The sequence below is a fragment of the Desmodus rotundus genome, chromosome 3 (genome assembly GCF_022682495.2).
Source record: "Desmodus rotundus isolate HL8 chromosome 3, HLdesRot8A.1, whole genome shotgun sequence".
NCBI lineage: Eukaryota > Metazoa > Chordata > Mammalia > Chiroptera > Phyllostomidae > Desmodus > Desmodus rotundus.
In genome coordinates this window covers 181,887,034-181,908,573 of record NC_071389.1, presented here as the reverse complement: position 1 = coordinate 181,908,573, position 21,540 = coordinate 181,887,034, and the positions used below count along the sequence as shown (strand labels likewise).

General features: G+C 38.8%; 2 protein-coding genes across 7 annotated transcripts in view; both read left to right on the top strand.

Annotated features, from left to right (window-relative positions):
• Window positions 1-1,758, top strand: part of FGD6 (FYVE, RhoGEF and PH domain containing 6) — a 106,777-nt gene extending 105,019 nt beyond the window's left edge. For all 4 annotated transcript variants that reach the window (XM_024579067.4, XM_045187205.3, XM_045187206.3 and 1 more), the window contains exon 21: window positions 450-1,758. In XM_024579067.4, the coding sequence (XP_024434835.2) occupies window positions 450-486 (37 nt within the window). In that variant the 3' untranslated portion in view covers window positions 487-1,758. The remainder of the gene's footprint in view (window positions 1-449) is intronic.
• Window positions 1,759-6,343: 4,585 nt separating this feature from the next.
• Window positions 6,344-21,540, top strand: part of NR2C1 (nuclear receptor subfamily 2 group C member 1) — a 42,456-nt gene continuing 27,259 nt past the window's right edge. For 2 of the 3 annotated variants that reach the window (XM_024579125.4, XM_024579123.4), the window contains exons 1-4: window positions 6,344-6,568; window positions 13,999-14,072; window positions 16,924-17,154; window positions 20,265-20,343. In XM_024579125.4, the coding sequence (XP_024434893.1) occupies window positions 14,019-14,072; window positions 16,924-17,154; window positions 20,265-20,343 (364 nt within the window). In that variant the 5' untranslated portion in view covers window positions 6,344-6,568; window positions 13,999-14,018. Of the gene's footprint in view, window positions 6,569-8,100; window positions 8,195-13,998; window positions 14,073-16,923; window positions 17,155-20,264; window positions 20,344-21,540 lie in introns of those variants that run through there. The other variant, XM_024579124.4, reaches the window with a different exon arrangement.

The following is a 21,540-nucleotide window of genomic DNA, read 5'->3' as shown; positions in this document are numbered from 1 at the left end:
GAATTTTGATCTCCAATAGATTAGATATGAGATTCCCTTTCTTTGAAAATTTTAGAACAGGTCCAGGCTGTGGATGCCCAAGGAATCTCCCGTTAAGGGAGAAAGAGACAGGAACAGAACAGAAAGGGGGGCTCAAATAAAGGCCTTCGCAGCTCTGGCCACTTCCAAAACCAACTAAACAGGGTCCGCAGGACTTCGCAGAGCTTTCACACGAAATGGCCCCTTCCTCGTTTCTCACAGAAATGAGACGCACTTTTCAGGCAAAGTTTTTGGTCAAATTACCAAATACACGGAATGCCATATATACAGAATTCTAGTTTGCTATAGGAAAGATCTTAAACACTCTGTTAGGGTAACTAGATTCACAGGCATAGCTATTATCTATTATTAACATAACACATATTGGGTCATTGCATTTTACAAATCTAACGAATTTCTCTTATTAATAGGTGGATAGAAGCATTTCAGGAAGGCACGATACTGTAGCAGTATTGGTTTCATCTTTTCTGTGATTCCAAAAGGGTGGAATTTCATCAGAGTGGAGTAAATAAAGTACAAAAATGTAATACAAATCAACACTGCCAAGATAAATCCAACCAAAATCTTCATCAAAAATAAGATTATTTTGTTAGGTATAAGGTAATTTTTTTAAATGTTTGTTTTTTTCATGTACATTATTTATTAAAATTTTGATGTTTACTTAAGTCAGAATTATTTCTGAAATTCACACTGAATTCTAAAGTACCTTTTCTTTAAAAACCAGAAAATGTATCTTAATATTGTATGCTGTATTAACTGTTTGTGACATAGTCCACACTGTTTTCTCAATGTGTTCTACGGTGTTACATTGTAATAACATTCTCACTAGTGGAAAGTCTTTGTAAATAAAAAACACGTTAAGGAGCAGGTTTCATGCAGTGTTTGGTTTAGAAATTATTATTATAAAACTGCTTATGATAAAAATGCATGTCTTTAAATCAGTAAATTAAGATGAACTTTTGTATCTTTTAATGAAAAAACACACGGCCAACTTCTACCTCAGTAACTGTGAAATGAAATCCCATTAAATTATCTCAAGTATTTCTCCTACGATGTACCTCACATCATATTACATCATCAAGGAATTATAGCAGAGGGATAGAATCTGAGTTTTTATTTAATTGTATATAAGTAAGAAAGAAGATATTTTCATTTGCAGAGGAACACAAATAATTCTATTGCCTTTACATTAATTAAATCTAGTCTTTCTTCAAAAACGCTACCAGTTCAACACAAATATAAGGGTGTTGTTTTTTTAAAAAGCCAAATATGGGAAGCATTATGTAACATAATGTCTCTTGCTATTTTAAGTGTTCTGAGCCCAAGTCAATAGTGGTATTTGTGTCTAAAAAGAATGTAACATTTCCTATAATATTGTGCTTTTAAAAATGAACTGGAATTAACATATCAAAAAAGCACGAATTCTAAGCCAGTATTAACTAAAATTGTATAGTTTTTTTTTTTTTTTTAAGGTTTTGTACTACCACTTTGTGTTATGTCCTCTCTGGTAAATTTTAAAAGTCCGTTATTTTTTTAACCAACTGTCAGTGCACCTCATTGGGAAAGATTTACATTCATAATTCTGGTGCACTTACTGTTCAACATAGGAACTACTTTGTAAATAACATTGATTTGCAGAAGAAAAACAAAATTAACACTGTGATTAAAGTTACTCTTGATGTTTGTAACATTTATTGACTGAGCTTAAGCTAAATATAAGTTATCCTGAAAGGCAAGGTTTTTCATATAGTATTTCATTAAAGGGCACAAGAATTTTCCTTTCTTTTATGTAGAGGGTTTCCTAATTCACTGTGATATTTATGATTGCCAAGAGAATCACTGTGTGCCTTTTGGAAGCTTTGTGAATGTTTTCTGTTGCAGCGCCCGAGTCCCTGTGAAATCTAGAGTTGGCGGCTGTAGTTTTTTCTGGCTATTGCTACAGAATCATTTTAAACCCTGTTGCAACCTCACACACAGTCCTCACATGCTATCTCCCCCGTCTTTCTGCTACTGTAGGTAAACCAATACTTCCTTGAAGCTTATTAATTTTAATCAAGATAGCATAAATAAGGCTTCCATGTTAAAATCTCTGCAGTTTTTAGTATATCTGTTTTGGAGACGAATGTTATGCCTTATAAAGTATTTCCTTCTGCTTCGTTGGGCCTAACACTTTGTAGAAAAATAAGTTGTTTGGAGTTCTTCCCCCTCTTCCTTAGCTCTCAACCTTCTGACTACAAGGTTTGGCTTATGCCTCAGAATCTTAAAAAATACCAGGCAGGCTATTCTATGTTTCAACAGCTGGCCGAATCGAGAACTAGTTATGAATCTAAATACAAGAAACATTGCACAAACTTTTAGTAATTCTCCTAATTACATGTGAAACTCATATGAGTGTACTAGCTGTTGGCTTAGCCCCATGGAAGGTTTTGAAAAATATAAAATACATCCTTTTGAGGAAGGCATCAGGTTACAACCCTCCCTCCCCATAAAGATATTTCAACTGTGGAATAGGATCACATTCCCTTTCCCTCTTTAGCAATCCTCATAATTTACTAAAGCTGATCAATTATTTATTTAAGCTGGCTAATTCAATGTCCACCAAAAAACCTATTATATAAATTTTGTTGTAAAGCTACTTTGAAAATATCTTGATAGCTAACATTTTAGAAAAAATGATATATTGAATGCATTCTATAAATGAGGATAACGAATGAATAGTACCTAGATCCCAAGAATACTTTATTACACTGATACACATGCTTCAATCAGACTCTTTTCAAATATCTTCTTTTATTCATACGGAGAAAGAAAAGCAGTTATAAAGTTAAGCCAAAAGGGATTCTGAAAGTAACCTAGAGGCCAGGTTGAACTGGAGGAAGGCTGGCGTGCTCCGTGCGCGTCCCCAGCCAGTGTTCCTCCTTATCTGTGGCAGCTGTAAGTAGAGAGGACTCACCAGAGCCCTAGGAAAACGAGAATGGTTATCTTGACTTCATCTCACATTTCTGAACCTCTCTCCAACCTTTTTCCCCGTTCCCTAATGGACCCAGTATCCTCCTATTGTCCTTTGCCCAATGCTCCCAGTTTGGTCTCTTTAACCAAAAGCTTGATTCATCGAATATGTAGTAGCATTTCTTAAAAGGAAATCATCAGAGTGACCTAGTTTAATATAAAGATGTAATGAAACAACTACGTGAAAAAGACAACTTTAAAGTGTAGTTTTGTTAGCCAAATGTGTATTTTATACTTGGTTGGTAGAATATAGCCAGAAATAGGGATAGCCTGGCATTTAGTAACTTAGTTAAAATGTAAATGTTATCACAGCATATGTTCGTATGTCTTGGAGTGTGTTTTCATTGTACTGTCGCTGAAGTTTGAGGTGCAGTGTAGTCACGCGTAGTCCCTGGGATTTCCAGAAGTAAATCCTATTTCTCTTATTATTATACACTCCTTGAAGGCAGATGCTATGTCTAATGAATCAGTTTCTCAAAATGCCTACCCTGTATCTTTTAAGAGATAATATTTGTTGAATACTGTTTGAATATATTTCTCCTTGTACTTCAAGGACAGGATTCTTGTCATCTACATCTCAAACACAGCCCCCAAAATGCCCTCATTATAACTCAGATCTTAGACCTACACATTCCACCATCCTGCAACTACTTGTTGGGTATCTACATGTGTCCTGAAGCATTTTAAACTTTACATCACTAAAACTCAACTTACTTTCTTTTCATTTAAATGTTTATGTTCTTCTGTAATAGAAAAACACCATTCTAGGCTCCATAATCTGACCCCAGGTCTGTAGAGGGTGCGCTGCAGTTGCTCTTGTACCCTTTCCATCCTCACTGCCCTTCTGTTGCAGAGACCCGGGCTCAAGTCCCAATGATTGGAGCGACTTTCCTTCTAATTCCAGTGCCTTCCTTGCATGGTCCCATTTTAATCACTGCCAGAGCCACAGGGGTGTCCAACCTGTGGCCCACACACCACAAATGGCCCAGGGTGGCTATGAATGCGGCCCAACACAAAATCGTAAATTTACTTTCTTTTTTTTTTGCTCACCAGTTTTCGTTAGTGTTTGAGTATTTAAAGTGTGGCCCAAGACAATTATTCTTCCGGTGTGGCCGAGACGCCAAAAGATTGGACACTCCTGTGTCCTACCTTCAGACTAAAGCACAGCTCTGGTTTCATCCCTGCTCTTCAACTTTCATTGGCTTCCCAGTGGCTTGGCAGGGAACACTTCCTCAGATACCATATACTCTCACCCAGCCTTTCTCTGTTCACACTCTCCTCCACCCCCATTTCTGCCTGTTGATCCAAGACTTCTCTGTGAAGTTGATCCTAGTCCTTCTCTTCCCTGTTCCTTCTCCCCTTTTTCTTCAGACTAGATCTAGTCTTTCCTTTCTCTGTGCTCTCATATAGCCCTTAGCTGATCAACCACCTTTCTTACGGTACTTATCACATCCTATCCTTGAGAGCAGCAACTGTATCTTGTTCATTTGAGATTCTCCCTGAGCATCTGGCAGAGTGCCTCCCACGCACTGATACTCAGTGTTTGGTAAATCAGATTACTTATAATGGATCACTTTTGATTTTTTTTAGTGTCCCAAAACACAAACATCATTCAGGAGCCTATGCCACTTTTGAATGTTATTTCCTAAAAGAAAATCATACCTACCATTTCCCCCCCCTTTAATAAAGGAGATAATTTATAGTTTTTTTAAAGATAAAGGTGGTAGTAAATTTTCACAATGCCTCAATAAGTCAAATTCCTTTTTTTTTTTGGTTGGGGGGAGGTTTAAAGGGGAGCAGTCTTTTATATAAGTTGGTCATAGCATGTTAAGAACCAGTCTTGAAATGCTGTTGTTTTTTAAATGACTTATGAATTTCTAGAAACACTTTTTACTTAAAGTGATAAGTCTGTATCTTATTGTCCATATAGATAATAGATCCTTTATAAATCAAATGTTATCATTGTAAATAATGTTAATATGTATTATATTTATACAAAATAAATTTATCTACTTTTGGTGTGATGATGTCTTTTAAACCGTAACTTTTTTAAGAGTCACATTTAAAGATGAACCACACTGACCTGTTTTTCTGAAGCACAATTAGGGGATGCTCTTTTTCACCCACAAATGATGTTCCCCAAATGGCTACTACCTCCACATTTTAATAAGTCAACTTATTGTAACTTATATTAATTGGATAGTAAGGGGTAACCACAAGCATCACTATAAGCATGCATATTATACACTGAGAATAGAGAAAAGGTCTCAGGTTGCCTTTTTCTATTGGACCTATAGTGTGCTTTCTTAGCTTTCACTTTTGAGACCAACTGAAGGATTTGGGGGGTGGAGGGAGGAAGAACTAAGGAACTGCCTTAAAACCACCAAACAGAACAAATAATGCCAAAGGAGGAGGGGGCCTTTTAGAGAATGAGGCATAAATTGTATTTCTACTTGTTCGGGACTGTTACATTTCCTTGTTCTGTGTTTGGCTTCCTAGTTCCAGAGGGAAATGACAGAGGAATGTTCCCCTTTTCAGTGCACCTTCATTTTCCTCGCTCGGGTTTCTGGCCTTAATACATGACGACTTTTCTAATGCTGATTAATACTAAAGGAATTTTAAGGACCCCTTCGCTTAAAGTCCAGACTGTCACACAGGACAGCTCTTCCCACCACACTTGGTCACCATCAGAATGTGATGTTCCACCAATACTTCTTCATTTCACAAATTTTTACAGACCACCAGGCACTGTCCTATAGGCTTGGGAATACCACAGAGCAAATCAGACAAAAAACAGCCTTCAGAAATCTTACATTGTAAGTGATTATATCCTTGCACCATTTAGCAATTATACCTATTTACGTACAATAGTTGATGGGTAAAACTTTGCCTTGCCACACAGGATTCTACCCCAGCTTATCTTTTCATCGAAGGGAATTTTAAATATCATACCGGAATCTACCCAGATTTCTAAGTCCTCTAATAAACGTTATAATATAGAGCCTGTAACAGCCCAGTTTCCCACAAATTAGGGACAGAAGTGTCTAAAACTGATGTTATTACTCAAATCAAACGTTGTCCCAAGACCTTTACCGACCGCCTTTGGCAAATAGGATGCTAGGCTCCTGCGACTCCTCGCAGACCCTGATCTGGACGCCGGCAAGGGCGGAGCAGTCTCCCTCCTCGCCGCTAGGGGGAGGTCGATTTTGAGAGGCCCAGTTCTCTCGTCCCTCCACCCGGGGAACGTCCCTCCACCCGGGGAACGTCAAGACTTCCTCTCGCCAGTTCGCCACACCACTCACGCGCAGGCGCGCTGGCAGCGCGTACCGCGGAGCTGAGAGGTCACGAACTCTGACCCCCTCCCAAATACACAAACCCAGAAAGCTGTTTGCCCCTACTTTTCTCTACCCTCCCCCATCAGCTTTCTCCAAACTGTCTCCTCCCGGACATCCCCAGTAGCCGCCGCCGCGGGACCGCCTGGTCCACGCCCGGCGCAGGACTTAACTCGGCAGAGAAGCCGGTAAGAAGTGCGGGTGTTGAGACGAGCGGCTGCAGCCCGGGCGGAGGGCGGCGGTGGCCCTCCCTCCCAACTGCCAGCCGAGGTCTCCCAGAAACCCGCCACAGCCTGAGCGCTCGGAACGGCGGGGCTGGTTCGTCTGGCAGGTTCGCGGCAGGTTGCTCGGTTGGACTCGGGGCGCGGAGAGTGGCCGGAGCGGCGGGGCCCGTGCGCGGGGCTCGGAGAAAGGAGAGGCTGTAGGTGGGGTGCGGGGCCCGGAGCCTGGAGCAGGTCCGGGCGGCGGAGCTTTGGTGGGAGCCCGCGAGCGCCTCGGCGTGCGCGGCAGCCTCTCCCGTGGCGCCTCCCGCGGCGCCTCTGACCTTTCAACTACAGGAAAAGCTTCCGTCTGGGCGTTTCCCCCGCCTCTGGGAGCCGCGCATGGGGTCTCGGTGGCTGGCAGGACGCGGGAGAGGCCGTCCCTCGCCCCGACTGGCCGCGAGCGAGGCCTGAGTCCCTTTCATCGGGGGCTCCTTACCAAATCTCGTGCTTACTCGGGAGGGAGGCCAGAAGGCTCCCACCTTTCACAACAAATGGGACAGGAGTAGCCACGGCCTTCGAACCTGCATCTTTTGAGAAATAAAATAGATCGGCCCAGGGTACAGACTGCACTTTGGCATGGCCAAGCTTCCAGTAGCTCTTTTGTTATGCAACTCTGCCTCCAGCTTCTGTAGATACCGTTTTATGAATTGCAAATGTTGCCAAATTCTCCCATAACCTTCAGTAAGTAGATCAGCCTGTTTAAGAAGAAAAAAAAAAACTGGAAAGGAAAAGCAGAATGAATTGAAAGTGAGGCATTTAGGGTTTTTGGGCCTCTGGAAGTTGTAAGTAGGCCTTCAACTTGGAGGTTTTTGAGCAATCGTTTGTTCATACATGACGATTTTTAAATTTTGCCTGTGTGCAGTTGGTATCTAAAGGGTATTTCCATTTATTCTTATAAAACAGTGGATCACATGAAACACAACTAATGTTATCACTCCTTGTAGGGGTATTTGATTCTTCTTTTAGAAAGGGCTTTGAGGGAGTCACAAATCAGAGTTAGCAAACATTCCCAAAACACTGTTTGCACACACAGAGTGTAATTCCTACCCTTGGGGATTAGAGAAGACAAAAGAAACAACATAGGCTTAAAGACTTAATAGTATAAATATAATTATTTATCATTTTTGCATTATAAGACTCTGCAACCTCAAAATCTTTTTTGAAAGCAATGGACCGGCCTTACTGAAAAATGCACCTGTACATAAGAGTTTTTCATAGAATATTAGAAGTGAACAGAAGTCTGTAGATCCTAGTTGACAACGTTAGTATCTACACAAACATTTGAACTGAGTCTTAAAGATTAGTTGGAATTATGAGGGAGGAGGAGGAGGAACGGTGTGTTAGGAGAAAGACTTCTCTCCAGAGTGATAGCAGATAAAGTGAGGAGATGAGGAAGTCAGACTATAAAGGAACTCTCCTTTGTGTCCACAGTGCTGGGCATGTTATAGGAGTTTAATAAATATTGCAAAAAAAAAAAAAAAAAACCCAGAAAGGCTGACACTTTATTCTTTGAGGTTCTGAAGCAGGAAAAAGAGGATGTGATTCAGTTCTGTAAGTATCTTTAAATATTGTTACTTGTCAAAGTTGCTGACAAAAGAAATGGGTTTTGCCTTCTTGGGGCTTCAAGTATATATAAAGGTGGTTCTTGACTTCTAGGGGCCTTTCATGTACACAAAGTTGCATATATTAAATACGCATTCAGGAAAGTCAATTCTGGCAGTAGCTGAAATTTTACCCTGAAAGCAGTGGAGGTTTTAGGAACCCCTTGAAATTCAGCACATACCATCATTTATAGTTTAAATGAATGTGAACTTGTGTTTTCTGGTGAGAGAAAACTTAACTTCCATCATTTTTTCAGAGATGTTTGACCCACCCCACCAGGGGAAATGAAGAGAGAAACATTTTTTTATTTTCAAACTTTTTTTTTTTTACTATACTGCACAGGAAGAAATACATGACTCAACACACACACAGATTAAATTGAAGTCAAGTCTACAGGAGACTGACTATTCTTATTCTCACTATGCCTGATGCACTCATTTCTATTCTGTTTTCCTTTTTATAAGAAAAGGTATTCGGACTTAAATTAACTTCCCCATCCATAAATGGCTCACAGCACAAAGTTTACAAAATACTGCTTTGTCAGTACTAGTGACAGCAGCCTACGTTCAGTTGATGGGAGTGGGCCTAATGGGGAAAGAATGAGGGGAGAACAGATGCTGGGAAAAGAGATGAGCTGTATCTGATGTCAGAAAGCAGACTTAAGCTTTTGAATCTGAATGGAAGGGTGGCCATTGGTACTATTCTCTGTGGGGAAGGTACACAGAGGTGAGGTTGAGGTAGAGGTAAAAAAAAATCAGGGCCGGAAATACAGAACTGTGTGCCTTTTGTGTGTCCGCCAGCTCTAGAGTAGGAAAGGCAACGTCTTCAGGCTTTTTGCTTTGTCCTTCAGGCTGCTGGGAATACTTATCCTTCAGTACCTCCCTCAGGTGTCTCGTCTGGAAAGTTTTCCCTGCCCTTCCTCTCCAGTGTGGTGTTTTCTGAGCTCCTTTTGTTCATTTATAGAGCATTTTGTTAACTCAGCTAACTTTCAGGGACTACCTCTTATTTATAAGAGATAGCCATTGGCATAGATATTTTCACTTACATTGAATTTTTACAATTTTTTGAAGATTTTATTGAGTCCGTTTCCTTTATGAGGAAACTGAGCCTCAGGTTAAGTGACAGGGAGTCATTTGGTAAGTAGTAAAAAGGGGATTGTGACTCTGGTTTATTGACTTGAGGTCCAGGGCACTCTACTGCCTGTGTAAACTCTCCCCCTTCCCTTGTTTCCTTTTCTCTTTTGTCACCCCTGCTAGTTTTCTTCCTAACATTTAACAGATGGTAAATTTTTTTTTACTCTGTTTTTTCATTACAATATAAGCTCCATGAAGCAAAGATCTTTTTTGTCTTGTTCACTGTCAAGTCCCAAAATCTTACAAGTACCTGATAAGTATGTTTCAGTAAATACTTATTGAATTTAGATATGAATGCTGGGCATGATAAACACTAGAGGTTCTTTGAAAAAAATTAGTTCGGCCGTGACTGGTGTGGCTTAGTTGTTTGGGCATCGTCCTGCAAACTGAAAGGTTGTGGTTTCCATTCCAGGTCAGGGCACGTGCCTAGGTTGTGGTTTGGGTCCCCGGTTGGTACTTGTGTGAGGGGCAGCCTCTCTTGCATCAGTGTTTCTCTCCCTCTCTTTCTCCCTTCCCTTCCCGTTCTCTAAAAATAAATAAATAAAACCTTTTTAAAAAAAATAAAAAAAAACAGTTCATTGAAGAACTATAGTTCTTATTCTTAGAAGTCTTGTTGAAGATGGCCATCTATGCAAATAAGGACAGAGTGCTATTTTAAATGGGTGTCCAACCTGGGGGCCACATGCAGCCCAGGATGGCTATGAATGCAGCCCAACACAAAGTCATAAATTTACTTAAAACATGAGATTTTTTGTGTGTGTGATTACATGTCACAGTGTATTCAATGGGTGGCCCGAGACAACTCTTCTTCCAGTGTGGCCCAGAGACGCCAAAATATTGGACACCCCAGCTAGAAGATAAATGAGCACAAGAGGCAGTGGTCCACAGAAGATGCAATGCTTACTTCTCTGAGTACAGTAGATACCCATTCAAAAGGCATAAAGAAGATAATAAATAGCCTGTAAATTTCCACCTGGAAAAGTGACTGTTAACATTTGAGAATGTTTATTTTTAGTCCTTGTGTGTTTTACATAGTTAAAATCAGTTGTAAATAAAGCTGTTTCTTGATCTTTACATGCAGTTTGTCATAAGCATTTTCTCTTCATCATTAAACATTTTTCTTCTACATGATTTGAATGAGAATATTTTTTGCCCTTTGTGTTTGCTAAAATGTCACCTTGGTAAGGCCATCTCTAATCCCTTATTAAAAATTGCAACTCATAGACAAAAGTATAGTGGTTACCAAAGGGAAGGAGGTTGGGAGGTAATAAAGGGTTAAGGGAGCCAAAGAAATAGTGACAGAAGATGATCTGACTTTGGGTGGTGAGCACACAATACAATATACAGATATGTATCATAATAATCTGCACTTGAAACCTATGTAATCTTATCAACCAGTATCACCCCAGTGAGTTTAAACAATTGCAACTCCCTTCCCCCACCCTTTCTTTATTTTCTATTACTAGTCTGTAATCTATTTTTCTCTATTCCACTTTTCACCATTGGTTGATACTGTATATTTATTTGTTTTTTATCTTTCACCTCATCCAAATATAAACTTGACAAGGGGAAGTTTGTTTGTTTTAATACTCCTGTATCCCTAACACTTAGAAAAATGTGTGGCCCATAGGAAGCACTAAAATATTTGTTGAATGAAAGAAACAATGAATTATTGGGCCAATGAGCATGAACATTTTCAAGGCTTTTGATACACATTGGCAAATTAGTTTTCTAGGAAGTTTATAACATTTTAGACTTTAACAATATGTGGATAATGCCCTTTTGCCTCAGTTTTTGGAGTTAAAATTACTGTTGGAGAACCAACATATGTTGATCTAGAGATTCTCTGGCATTTGTGGTAGAGAGAGAAGTCATTAGCAAAGTCATGGAAGCATGAGCCAACATGCTGAATTCAAGGAATTACAAGTAGTGTGTATAGTTAGAATGTGTGGTTTAACAAATAAATCCTATAAAGGGAAGTCTTTCACAAATATTAAAAGGTGAAATAATATGAAACCTATTGTATGTTAGGTCAGTCTGGCAGCAAAATATTAAAAGTAGCAATTAGGTAAACATTGTTGGACTTGAGGTCAAGAAACTTGAAGACTGGGTTATAGTTTGAGTTGGCCTCATGGATACTGATCTCATCCATGTTGATGGCAGGAAAGGGACAGCACTTTCAGAATCATCAGTGAAAGTGGTATTGGGACAGAAATTAATGAATGACAACAATAAAGGCACTAGAAACTCTTTGTAATCGACTTACAGGAATCTCAAAGGAAGGGTTTCTGGTGTGGAATAGGAAATCTGCTTCAGAGGATTACAACATCAGCAGTATCATTCAGATCTGCGTATATGGGGTGGTGGGGAGTGGTGGGGAGAAAATGCAGATGACTGTAATTGAACAACAGTAAAGTAATTTAAAAAAATTAACCATCCACACTAAAAAAAAAGATTGCATGTATTATCATAGCTACTGTACATATACTTCTGGCTTTTCCCCAAACTAAAATCACCTTTGAAAGGGAAGAGATTTCAGACCATTGGTGAGGTTCAGGAAAATAACGATGGGGCAGCTGATGGCGATTGGGAGAACTGTGTGAGGTCCCAAGGTGCCTGCTTTGAAGGGGACTGAGGTATGGTTGTCCTGTATACAATGTTTCTTGTATCTTCAATAAATGTCTCTATTTTTCATATTACATGTCTAGATACCATCTGTACAGACCTTGTATATACATAAAAATAGTTTCATACTCAGTTGCCTATGTTTTAAATACTTTTTTTGTCTGTTAAGAAGAATGATTCCTTTTAAATTTAATTTTCTTTAGAAAAACACTTAAAGACTATATATCACTTTTCCCTTTACTGAATTCCCTTTCATGAGCTGCCTCATTTTTTAGCTTTCCTTTAAAGCTGGGGATAAAATCTGGACTGGTAACCCGAAACTTACTTGATTCTTTTCAAACTATTGGTAGACCTTCCCCATCAAGAAGATTTTGAATATCAGAATACATTAGGGTAACTGGTAACCCCTAATATCTTTTGTTTCATAAGAAAGTGTAACAGCCTCCAGTCCTTAAGACCCCAGGCCTCAGGGGGTTTTTTTAAAAGATTTTATTTATTTATTTTTAGAGAGGGGGGAAGGGAGGGAGAAAGAGAAGAGAAACATCAATGTGTGGTTGCCTCACATGCGCCCCCTATTGGGGACTTGGCCCACAACCCAGGCATGTGCCCTGACTGGGAATTGAACCAGCACCTTTTCAGTTCTCAGGCTGGTGCTCAATCCACCGAGCCACACCATCCAGGGCCAAAAGTAGATCTCTTGATATAGTATCTTACAAGAATAAGGGATTTTTCTTCTTGGGATTTCTTCAGCTGACAGCAGAAAATTGCAGTCAGTACTGAATTAAAGTTTTTGAGTAGCTTAGTGGTGTTCAGTAGACGTCTGGTTGCAGAGTTCTTTGTATCAGTGGTAGAAACAAATTGGAGTAATTGCTTGGCTCGAGGTGATTATATCAATAGGCATGTCTCTGCTAGTCCCTTCTTTTGGTAAATAGGCCTTCTGAAAATACAGAAGCTGCCAGTTGTATTAACCTTTCTTTCTGTCTTTCTGCCCAACCTACGGTGGTTAATTCAAGAGATAAGCACACAACCTAAGTTAGGCCAGCCTGAATCCATTATCAAGATTTTAAAATTAGAATTTGAGAAGACCACTTTTCCTTTCCTGGTACCTGACTACAAAGTTGGAAATAAGAAACCACATAGGGAGTAGCTGAGGTAGGGAGATTCCCTTTTTTATTTTTAAGATGTCTTTGTTTATTTTTAGAGAGAAGGGAAGGGAGGGAGAATGAGGGAGAGAAGTTCAGCGTGTGGTTGCCTCTTCCACCCCCACCAATGGGGACCTGGCCCACAACCCAGGCGTGTGCCCTGACTGGGAATGGAACTGGCAACCCTTTGGTTTGCAGGCTTGCACTCAGTCCACTGGGCCACACCAGCCAGGGCAATTTTATATTCTTGACTACCTTGTATAGAGAAAAAGCAAAAGTCAAAGTCAGCTAATCTTAGAAGCTCTCAAATCCATTTGGAGACAACTTTACATTAAATTCAAATTAACCCTAGTACATAAGAAGTTGTGACTAGTGAAGAGCTTAGTGAAATGATTCTAGAGAAGTCTTTCATCCTTCCAAATCAGTGCATTCATTTTGTCATTTTTTACAATATTTGATAAGTTGTTAAATGGCTACAGCAATGTGTTTGTTTACAGGTAGGATTGCCTTTGTTTAAATTAATAAACTACTGACCTGTATTAGAGTGCTCCTGTTTAGGCTTCAGTATCTTTGAAAAGTGAAATTGTTTGGTCGATAGTTATTTTAAGTAGGTATTTTTTCAGTATATAAAAGCAGAGAGAATAATTTTATGAGCCCCTGTATCAACTTCACCAGTCGTCAGTAACTATCAGCACATGGCCAGTTTTGTTTTATTAATTCCTTCCCACCCCGCCCGTCTAACTGGATTGCTTTGAAGAAAATCCTAACTATCATAGAATTTCATTTCTAAATTCTTCAGTGACTATATTTTTATGGGTATAATTATGAAAAAGCATCTCTTTCTTTTTGGCAGGACATTTTTGCAGCTAGATCATGGCAACCATAGAAGAAATTGCACATCAGATTATTGAACAACAGATGGGAGAGGTACGTCTAGTTTATAGTTCCTTCACTGACTCGCCAAACTTAATTACACGGAATGTATGTTCTAGGTTCTGCCGTACAGAGATAAAAGATACCCTCTACTTAGCTTTACTCTAGTGAGAGATAGTTAAATAATCGGACAACCTGAATAGGATATGGTAAGTGCTATGATAGTGGTTGTATAGGGTGTTACAGCAGCACAGAAGAAAATAGCCAATGAAGAATTGTGGAGGAGTGTGGGGACCTGGTCTGGGAATATTGTCGGAGGGTACAAAACCTGAGGGCAGCCTTAATGGACCAGTGGGAGTACATCCATGTCAATAGACAGCTTCCTTGTTTAGACAGTTGCATCCTACTACTTAGTAAGAGGTACCATAATCCACAGGGTTTTCAAAGTGTCATCTAGGGACTCTTGCAGAAAATCAGCAAAGTCAAAATTATTTTCATAATAATACTAAAATGTTATTTGCCTTTTCACTATCATTCTCTCATAGTATACAGCAGAAATTTCTAGAGACTACATGACATGTGACACTGATGAAATGTCAACATTTTAAAAGGTGTACATAACCACTGTTTCCCAAATGACCAATGCATGATGTTCTCTAATCACTCATGAGTAAAGGATCCGTTCAAATTACAGGATAGACCAATCAATAGCTTTTTATAGAGTTTCTGATTCCATATTGCAACAAACTTTTAGCTGCCACTTGTCAGGTTTTGGTGTAGAATCAAAGATCAGTTTCTACACTGTGAAGAGGTTTAACATAAAATTCCTCCCCTTTTCAATCAATAAATGTAAGGCTGGATTTTCTTTTTTATTTCTTTCTTTGTATATTTTAACCCAGACAACATATTGCAACAGATTAAATGCAGAGGCAGATATGAAATCTAGCTTCTATTAAGCTAGACAGTAACTCACATGAACAAAAGTCCTATGGGACACTTAGTAACTTTTGAGTGGAATGGGATCCTGAGGCTGGGAAACTTTGTCCATAGTCTATTAATATTGTTACTGTTCTTTATTGAAGACCATTTGGATTGCTTCAGTTTCCAGTTATAATTGCTATGCTGCAATAAACACCCTTTTACTCATCCAAGCAAAATGTCCCAACCCAGTTACAGTTGCTTCGCACATGCACCTAATGCTGTTTTCTTTAAGAAATAAGTGTGAGCTGTTAGATTTTTATTCTATTCACAGTGAATGATACTGATAGAAATAATCCAACCCCCCCCCATAAACAGATTAAATTTTACATGGTAAACTTTGTTGTAGATGAACTGATTCAGAGTCACATTTTCAGGTATCATTGACAATTTTAAAAATTTTTAGGGAGGATAAGGGCTGGACTTGGTAGAAATAATCTATATAAAGTAAAATTGGCAACATTTAAAAGCTGTACCTAGAAAAATAGGACAGGATAGAAATAGTGCTCAGCAAAAAACTCAAATTGGCAGTAGCTATAATCAATACAGTCTGCTCTGGACAAAAATGGATTAGTGATTCAGAACTTTGTTGTAAATTTTGCATAGAACATAATCTTGATGGAAATATTTCAGGGAATGGAAAAAGGTGAAAACAAACCAACTCTGCCATTTAAAAATTGAGTCAAGGAATTAAAATGGCTTAATGGCTTTGCTCTAAAGTGTTTGCTCAACAAGGAAAGTCCTCAGCGCTGGGCTGGTTCTCTTTATTCCTGAGTTTGCTCTTCCTCAGAGTACTCCATCTCGCTAGACAGCGATTCTTTCCTCCCAGCCCCTCAGGCCAAGATTTTATAGTCATCCCTGACACTGCGCTCCTTATATTCCACATCCAGTCCATCAGCTTATCCTGTCCCCGTTCCCTTCATAAATCATCCCAAGTCCATTCGTCCCCCACGCCCCAGCATGGCCACTGCCCTGTTCTCATCCAGTGTCTTGGCCCCTGTGTAATACCCAGATATCTCCAGTGTCTGTGCAGTAACATCCTTTCTAGTCTCCCTTAATCCTGCTCTTACATTCGCAGTCTGGTCTTCACACTAAATCTAGAACGATCTTTTCTGAAGATCTTGGCACTCCTCTGCTCTGTAGACCTCCAGCATATCCCCATTTCACATGGGAGGGAGTCCGGAGTTTGTGTGGCCTAGGAAGCCTTGTATGATCTGGCCCCTGCTGTCACTCAGATCCTGTCTTCATTATGTCACCATAAGCCCCCTCTTCCACTTGGTTTCACTTACACAGCTCTCTTGCTGTGCTTCTTGCCTCATGCGTGTCCAACACACTTCTCCCCCCACCCCTTCTTTTATGTTCTGTTTCCTCTACCCCGGATGTACTTCCCCCTAGCCTAGTACAGGCGTAAACCTTGGTCTGTTACTTCACTCATGTCTGTGCAGTTCCACCAGTCACTTTCACCTTACCTAGGTTTTCTTCATAGCACTTGATACCACCTGACAATATTATTTGCTTATGTGGTTTTTACCCATCTTTTCTCACTAAAATAAAAGCTTTATGAGAACAAAGATTTTGTTTATTTCTTTCTCAGACCCAGAACAAAGGGTACTTTGCAAATGGAATAGACCAAAAACCTGTTTGTCTAAACAGAAGGTGGAAGGGAAGGGGAAGGAAGAAATCAAAATAGTGAGGTCTAAATGTTCTTACTATTATTGTACCTTTATTTAGTTGTACATTTGTTTATTTCTGAAAGGTAGGATTTCATGGAAGTAGAATTACCAATTTAAAAGGTATGTGTGTATTATAGTGAGTATATATGTAATGGGTATGCTTTTCTAGCTTTGTTGAAGGTATGAGAAAATTGTGTTCTTAAAGAAAAAAAAAATGAGTCGATTTGATTGTTAATGCTACATGATTGCGTTAGGTTGTTACAGAGCAGCAAACAGGCCAGAAAATCCAGATTGTGACAGCCCTTGAGCATAACACACAAGGCAAGCAGTTCATTCTGACAAATCACGATGGCTCTACTCCAGGCAAAGTCATTCTGGCCAGGCAAGATTCCACGCCGGGGAAAGTTTTTCTCACAACTCCAGATGCCGCAGGTGTCAACCAGTTATTTTTCACAACTCCTGATCTGTCTGCACAGCACCTCCAGGTAAATAACTGCAGAGGATCTTTTCAGTGTATGCTCGAAAAGAATGAAAAAGCATGTCCTTAGTCCTGGCATTAAAACTTTATGTCCTTCATGTTTAGTATGAAAAAAAACCTTCCATAAATGTATGTGCTGTGCAGATTATCTGTGGTGACTGCCCTCTCCTGTAGGCCACTATACTGTTCCTCACATGTACTTAGCACCCGTGTATTTTGGGGGTTCTTAGCTGCATACAGTAAGATCCACTCTGGCTATTTTGGCAGGAAGGAATTTAATAAAGAATATAGAGAAACCCTGGCCAGGTGGCTCAGTTGCTTGGAGCATCGTTCTGTACACCAGGAAGTTGTGGGTTCAGTCCCCAGTCAGGGCGCATACCTAGGTCGTGGGTTTGATCCCTGGTCACGGTGTGTATGGGAGATAACCAGTCAATGTTTTTCTTTCTCATCTATATATCTCTCTCTCTCCCCCGCTTCCTCCTCTCTCCCTCTCTTCCCTTACCCCACCCTCCCCCCACTCTTTCCTACTCTCCCTCCCTCTGTTCTCTCTAAAAATCAATAAATATATCCTCAGGAGAGGATTTTTTATTACAAAAATAGAATTTTAGAGAGCTCAAAGAATTGGGAAGCCTGGAGAAAACAGTTCCAGGTCAGGTTTCCAAAAATAACTGCTGGAGCACATTTTAGAACTTGGTTCTCAGAGACCTGCTGCATCTGCACAGTTAACGAACCGCCAGATCAGGAGCCTCTTCTGTAGCTACGGTTTCCAGGACTGAGCGCCTGGGCCTAACCAGCAGCTTCCAAGTCAAGAAGTTGGTATCATAGCTGCTGTCTGTGTCAGTGCGCCTCTCCTGTTGTCATCTGCATCTTGGTTGACGTAGCAAGCCGTCTCCCCTATGGTCTGCTTTAATATTGGCACTCAGTAGTGTAGATTAACTTGACGTTGTGTTGGTGTTAATTTTTGCTAGTTATACATTATTCTTCAAGAGCCAGTTAGGTCTTTTACACACTAATATCTGTAGTTATGTAGATATTTTTACTGCTTTTTGCTATAATGAATATAAATAAAATGAACCCTCAAGTTTGCCTTCAGAGAGATTTTGGGGGAGTGCTCTCTTAAAATTGGATTCCTTATTTTTTGATGAAAAACTGATCAAAGAAAATTCCTTATAGTAATGAAAAACTCCTAATTTACAAAATAGAAAATCTTGTGTATGTATTCTAATAGATTATTCTTCCAATTACAGTTACATCATTTTGGAAACTGCTAAGGTAGAAAATGGATAGGATTTATAAAAAGTTATGAACAAGACAGCCATCACTAAAAAAATTATAACATGCATCTTTATTTTATTAATAGACTTGATATTTTAGAAGTTTTACATTTATAGAAATACTAAGTGACTCTACAGAGTTCCCATATAACCTCGCAACATATAGTTTCTCCTGTTAACATTTTTGCATTACTATGATACTATGAGTTATAATTAATGAACTCATACTGATACATTATCAACTAAAATCAATAGATATTTTTCACTTTCTCTAATTTTTACCTAGTATTCTTTTTTGTTTCAAAGTGACACATTGCAGTTAGTTGCCCTGTCTCCTTAGACTCCTCTTCACTGTGACAGTGTCTCACCTTCCCTGGTGTTTGACGGCCTTGACAGTTCTGAGGAGCGCTGGTCAGGCATGGTGGAGGTCGCCCCACTCTGAGACTTCGCCGTTTTTCTCCTGTTGGATGGGGTTGTTGGTTTGGGGGAGGGGGATCGCAGAGGTGAAGTGCCATTTTCATCACATCATATCAAGGGTACTTACTATCATCATGCTTTATGATTAGTGACATTAACCTTGAGTTACTATTTTTTGTAAAATTTCTGTAGTATAAAAATAAAGGCAATATTGGTACTTTATGGATCATAGCTAAAAGCAATGAAAGAGAAACAAACATAGGACAGAATTCCCTGGGCCACGATGATTTGATTTCTGGTTTAGGTACCTAAGATGACATGTGAGCAAGTTCCTTACTCTCTCTTAGACCATTAGAAATAAGTAGCAGATACAATATTAGCACCATTTGTAATAGATAAACTATTAAGAAAAAGAGTGATATTTGTTTTAGATACTTTCAAAGGACATCTAATACCAGAATGTGGGTCTTCTTTTTTTTTATTGAAGACTGATTTTTATGGTGATATAAAAAGAAATAATACGACTATAACATAATAATTGTGGACTGTTTAAAGTTTTTGAAATCAGAAGTACTCCTGATTCACACCCCTAAAAGAAGAAAAAGAGTCAAAGTAGACGATTGCTTTGGGAGTTGTTGTAAAGCAGGGAGAAGGTGTTTCCTAAGAGCTCTATCATATTTTTGGGGTTGAATTAATTTGTTCATTTTTCAAAGGATTGAAAGAAAACAAACAATGAAAAGGTTGAAGGATAAACTAAAAGAAGAAACTAGTATTTCTTTACCAGCATTAACTGTCCTTAGTGATGAGCTCTTTATGTAACCTGAAGAGGCTCCGTAGTTCACCCACGGCCACGCCACTCAGGACGGACTGGCTGCCGTTTATCAGACTCCAGAGTCTGTGTGTCCGACCACTACCCCTAAACCTTTATACCTTTGTGTACCACTCACAGTCCCATAATCATAAGTTAGTACATCATCACAGTGCTTTGTAACTTTATTTTTTAAAATTTAGAGTTATTTTTTATGCTGTTAGAGCATATTTTAGTCATTCCATTTGGGAAGGTTCTAAGTTGTTTGAAGACAAATGTCTTGGTGGGACTGATAACTGCTGCGATAATTTGACGTGTTCCATGTGAATATTAAAGGCTGAATCTGTGAGTTGTATTAAAAACTACTTATGTATTCATGTGTTTAAGAGTCTGTTTACTTTAAAGAAATTATTATGAAACAAATTTAAAAGATGTATCTTTGCCTCTTACAACATTGAAATTTTTATATGCATAAAATGTTAAAAGTTTCAGAATAACTTATGAAAAAGAAAGCAAAAAGTAAGACTGACTGAATGTTCTTTTAATTTTTTACATGAGATCATTATTGAGTAATAACAAATTACTGTGTTTTGTTTTTATTTGGGGGTATTTATTTAGCTCTTAACAGATAATTCTTCAGACCAAGGACCGAATAAGATTTTTGATCTTTGTGTAGTATGTGGAGACAAAGCATCAGGTAACTTAAAAATACTCTCCTATATGTGTTGTGGTGTTAAAATAGCTACCACACTACCATGTTTCTTTTACCGACGGTAACACGAAAAAATAAAAGGAGCATGTAGTTTTTATGGTTCATATTTGTAGCCCATGAAATTTAGCATTTTTTCCCCAGCACTTTTTGTTCACATAAAGATTTTTCACTTCATTGCAGTTTAATTTCATCTTGCAATGACATAAAATGTGTATTTCAAAGAATTATCAAAGTTAACCTTTTGAAAGTAAACTGAATGAATGTGTGGAAATTATTTTGAATATGACGAGTTTTGTCAACGAATTGCTTAAAAATGAGTTGTGATTTTTAGTAATATATAACATTAAGTTATTGACCTACCTGTTGAGCCCTGTTCTCATTCTGGGAATACAGAGTAACTGGAATTGTTCAGGTGGACAAGCTCTGGTTACCTTTATTTGATTCTTTGCATAGCTCAGCAGGCATTTCTCCAAACCCTGTTACTAGTGTTCAGGGTTAAGTCATCCCAGTTCTGGCCATTACTACTACATGCCAGAAATACAAACCCGGGTCCATTCATCTGTATTTACACGTGCCCTTGTGATATCGTTTGAGGGCGCAGGTTTTTTTGTTAATTTTCTTTAATCTATTCCTATAGCTTAATTGCAAAAACCTCCACTAGAGCTTTTCTCAGAGTGTGTTCAATTTGTAACAGATTTTCTGCCAAAGAAACAGTTTGTGAAATGATAGGTGAATCCGAGTGCAACAGATATTTCCAGAGATTTAAAAATAGAACCCACAGTGAGGAGGAATTATTATCATTCAGATACCAGTGAACTGATATCCTGTTTTTGGATCATAGTTTTCAGATGAAAATATATTTATACAATATTTGACAGAAATCTAATTTGTGATATCAGAACTGAAAATAGTTATTACGTTAAATTAATGGGGTTCTGAGTGATTTTGTTTCTTCTCTTTCCCCAATTTTCTATACCATTGTTAAGGTTACTTTGTAAAATTTTAAAAATTCATACTGTTTAATATATCCTATCAGAGAATGTGGTGGTTTCATTTTCTATTTGGTAATTCCTACATTTTTTTCTTGTGTCATAAACTAAAAAATCTCAGTTTCATCTCATATATGTTGTTTAAAGGGAAGAAATGGGCTTATTAAAATATAACTTTTCTAAATGTTCTGTC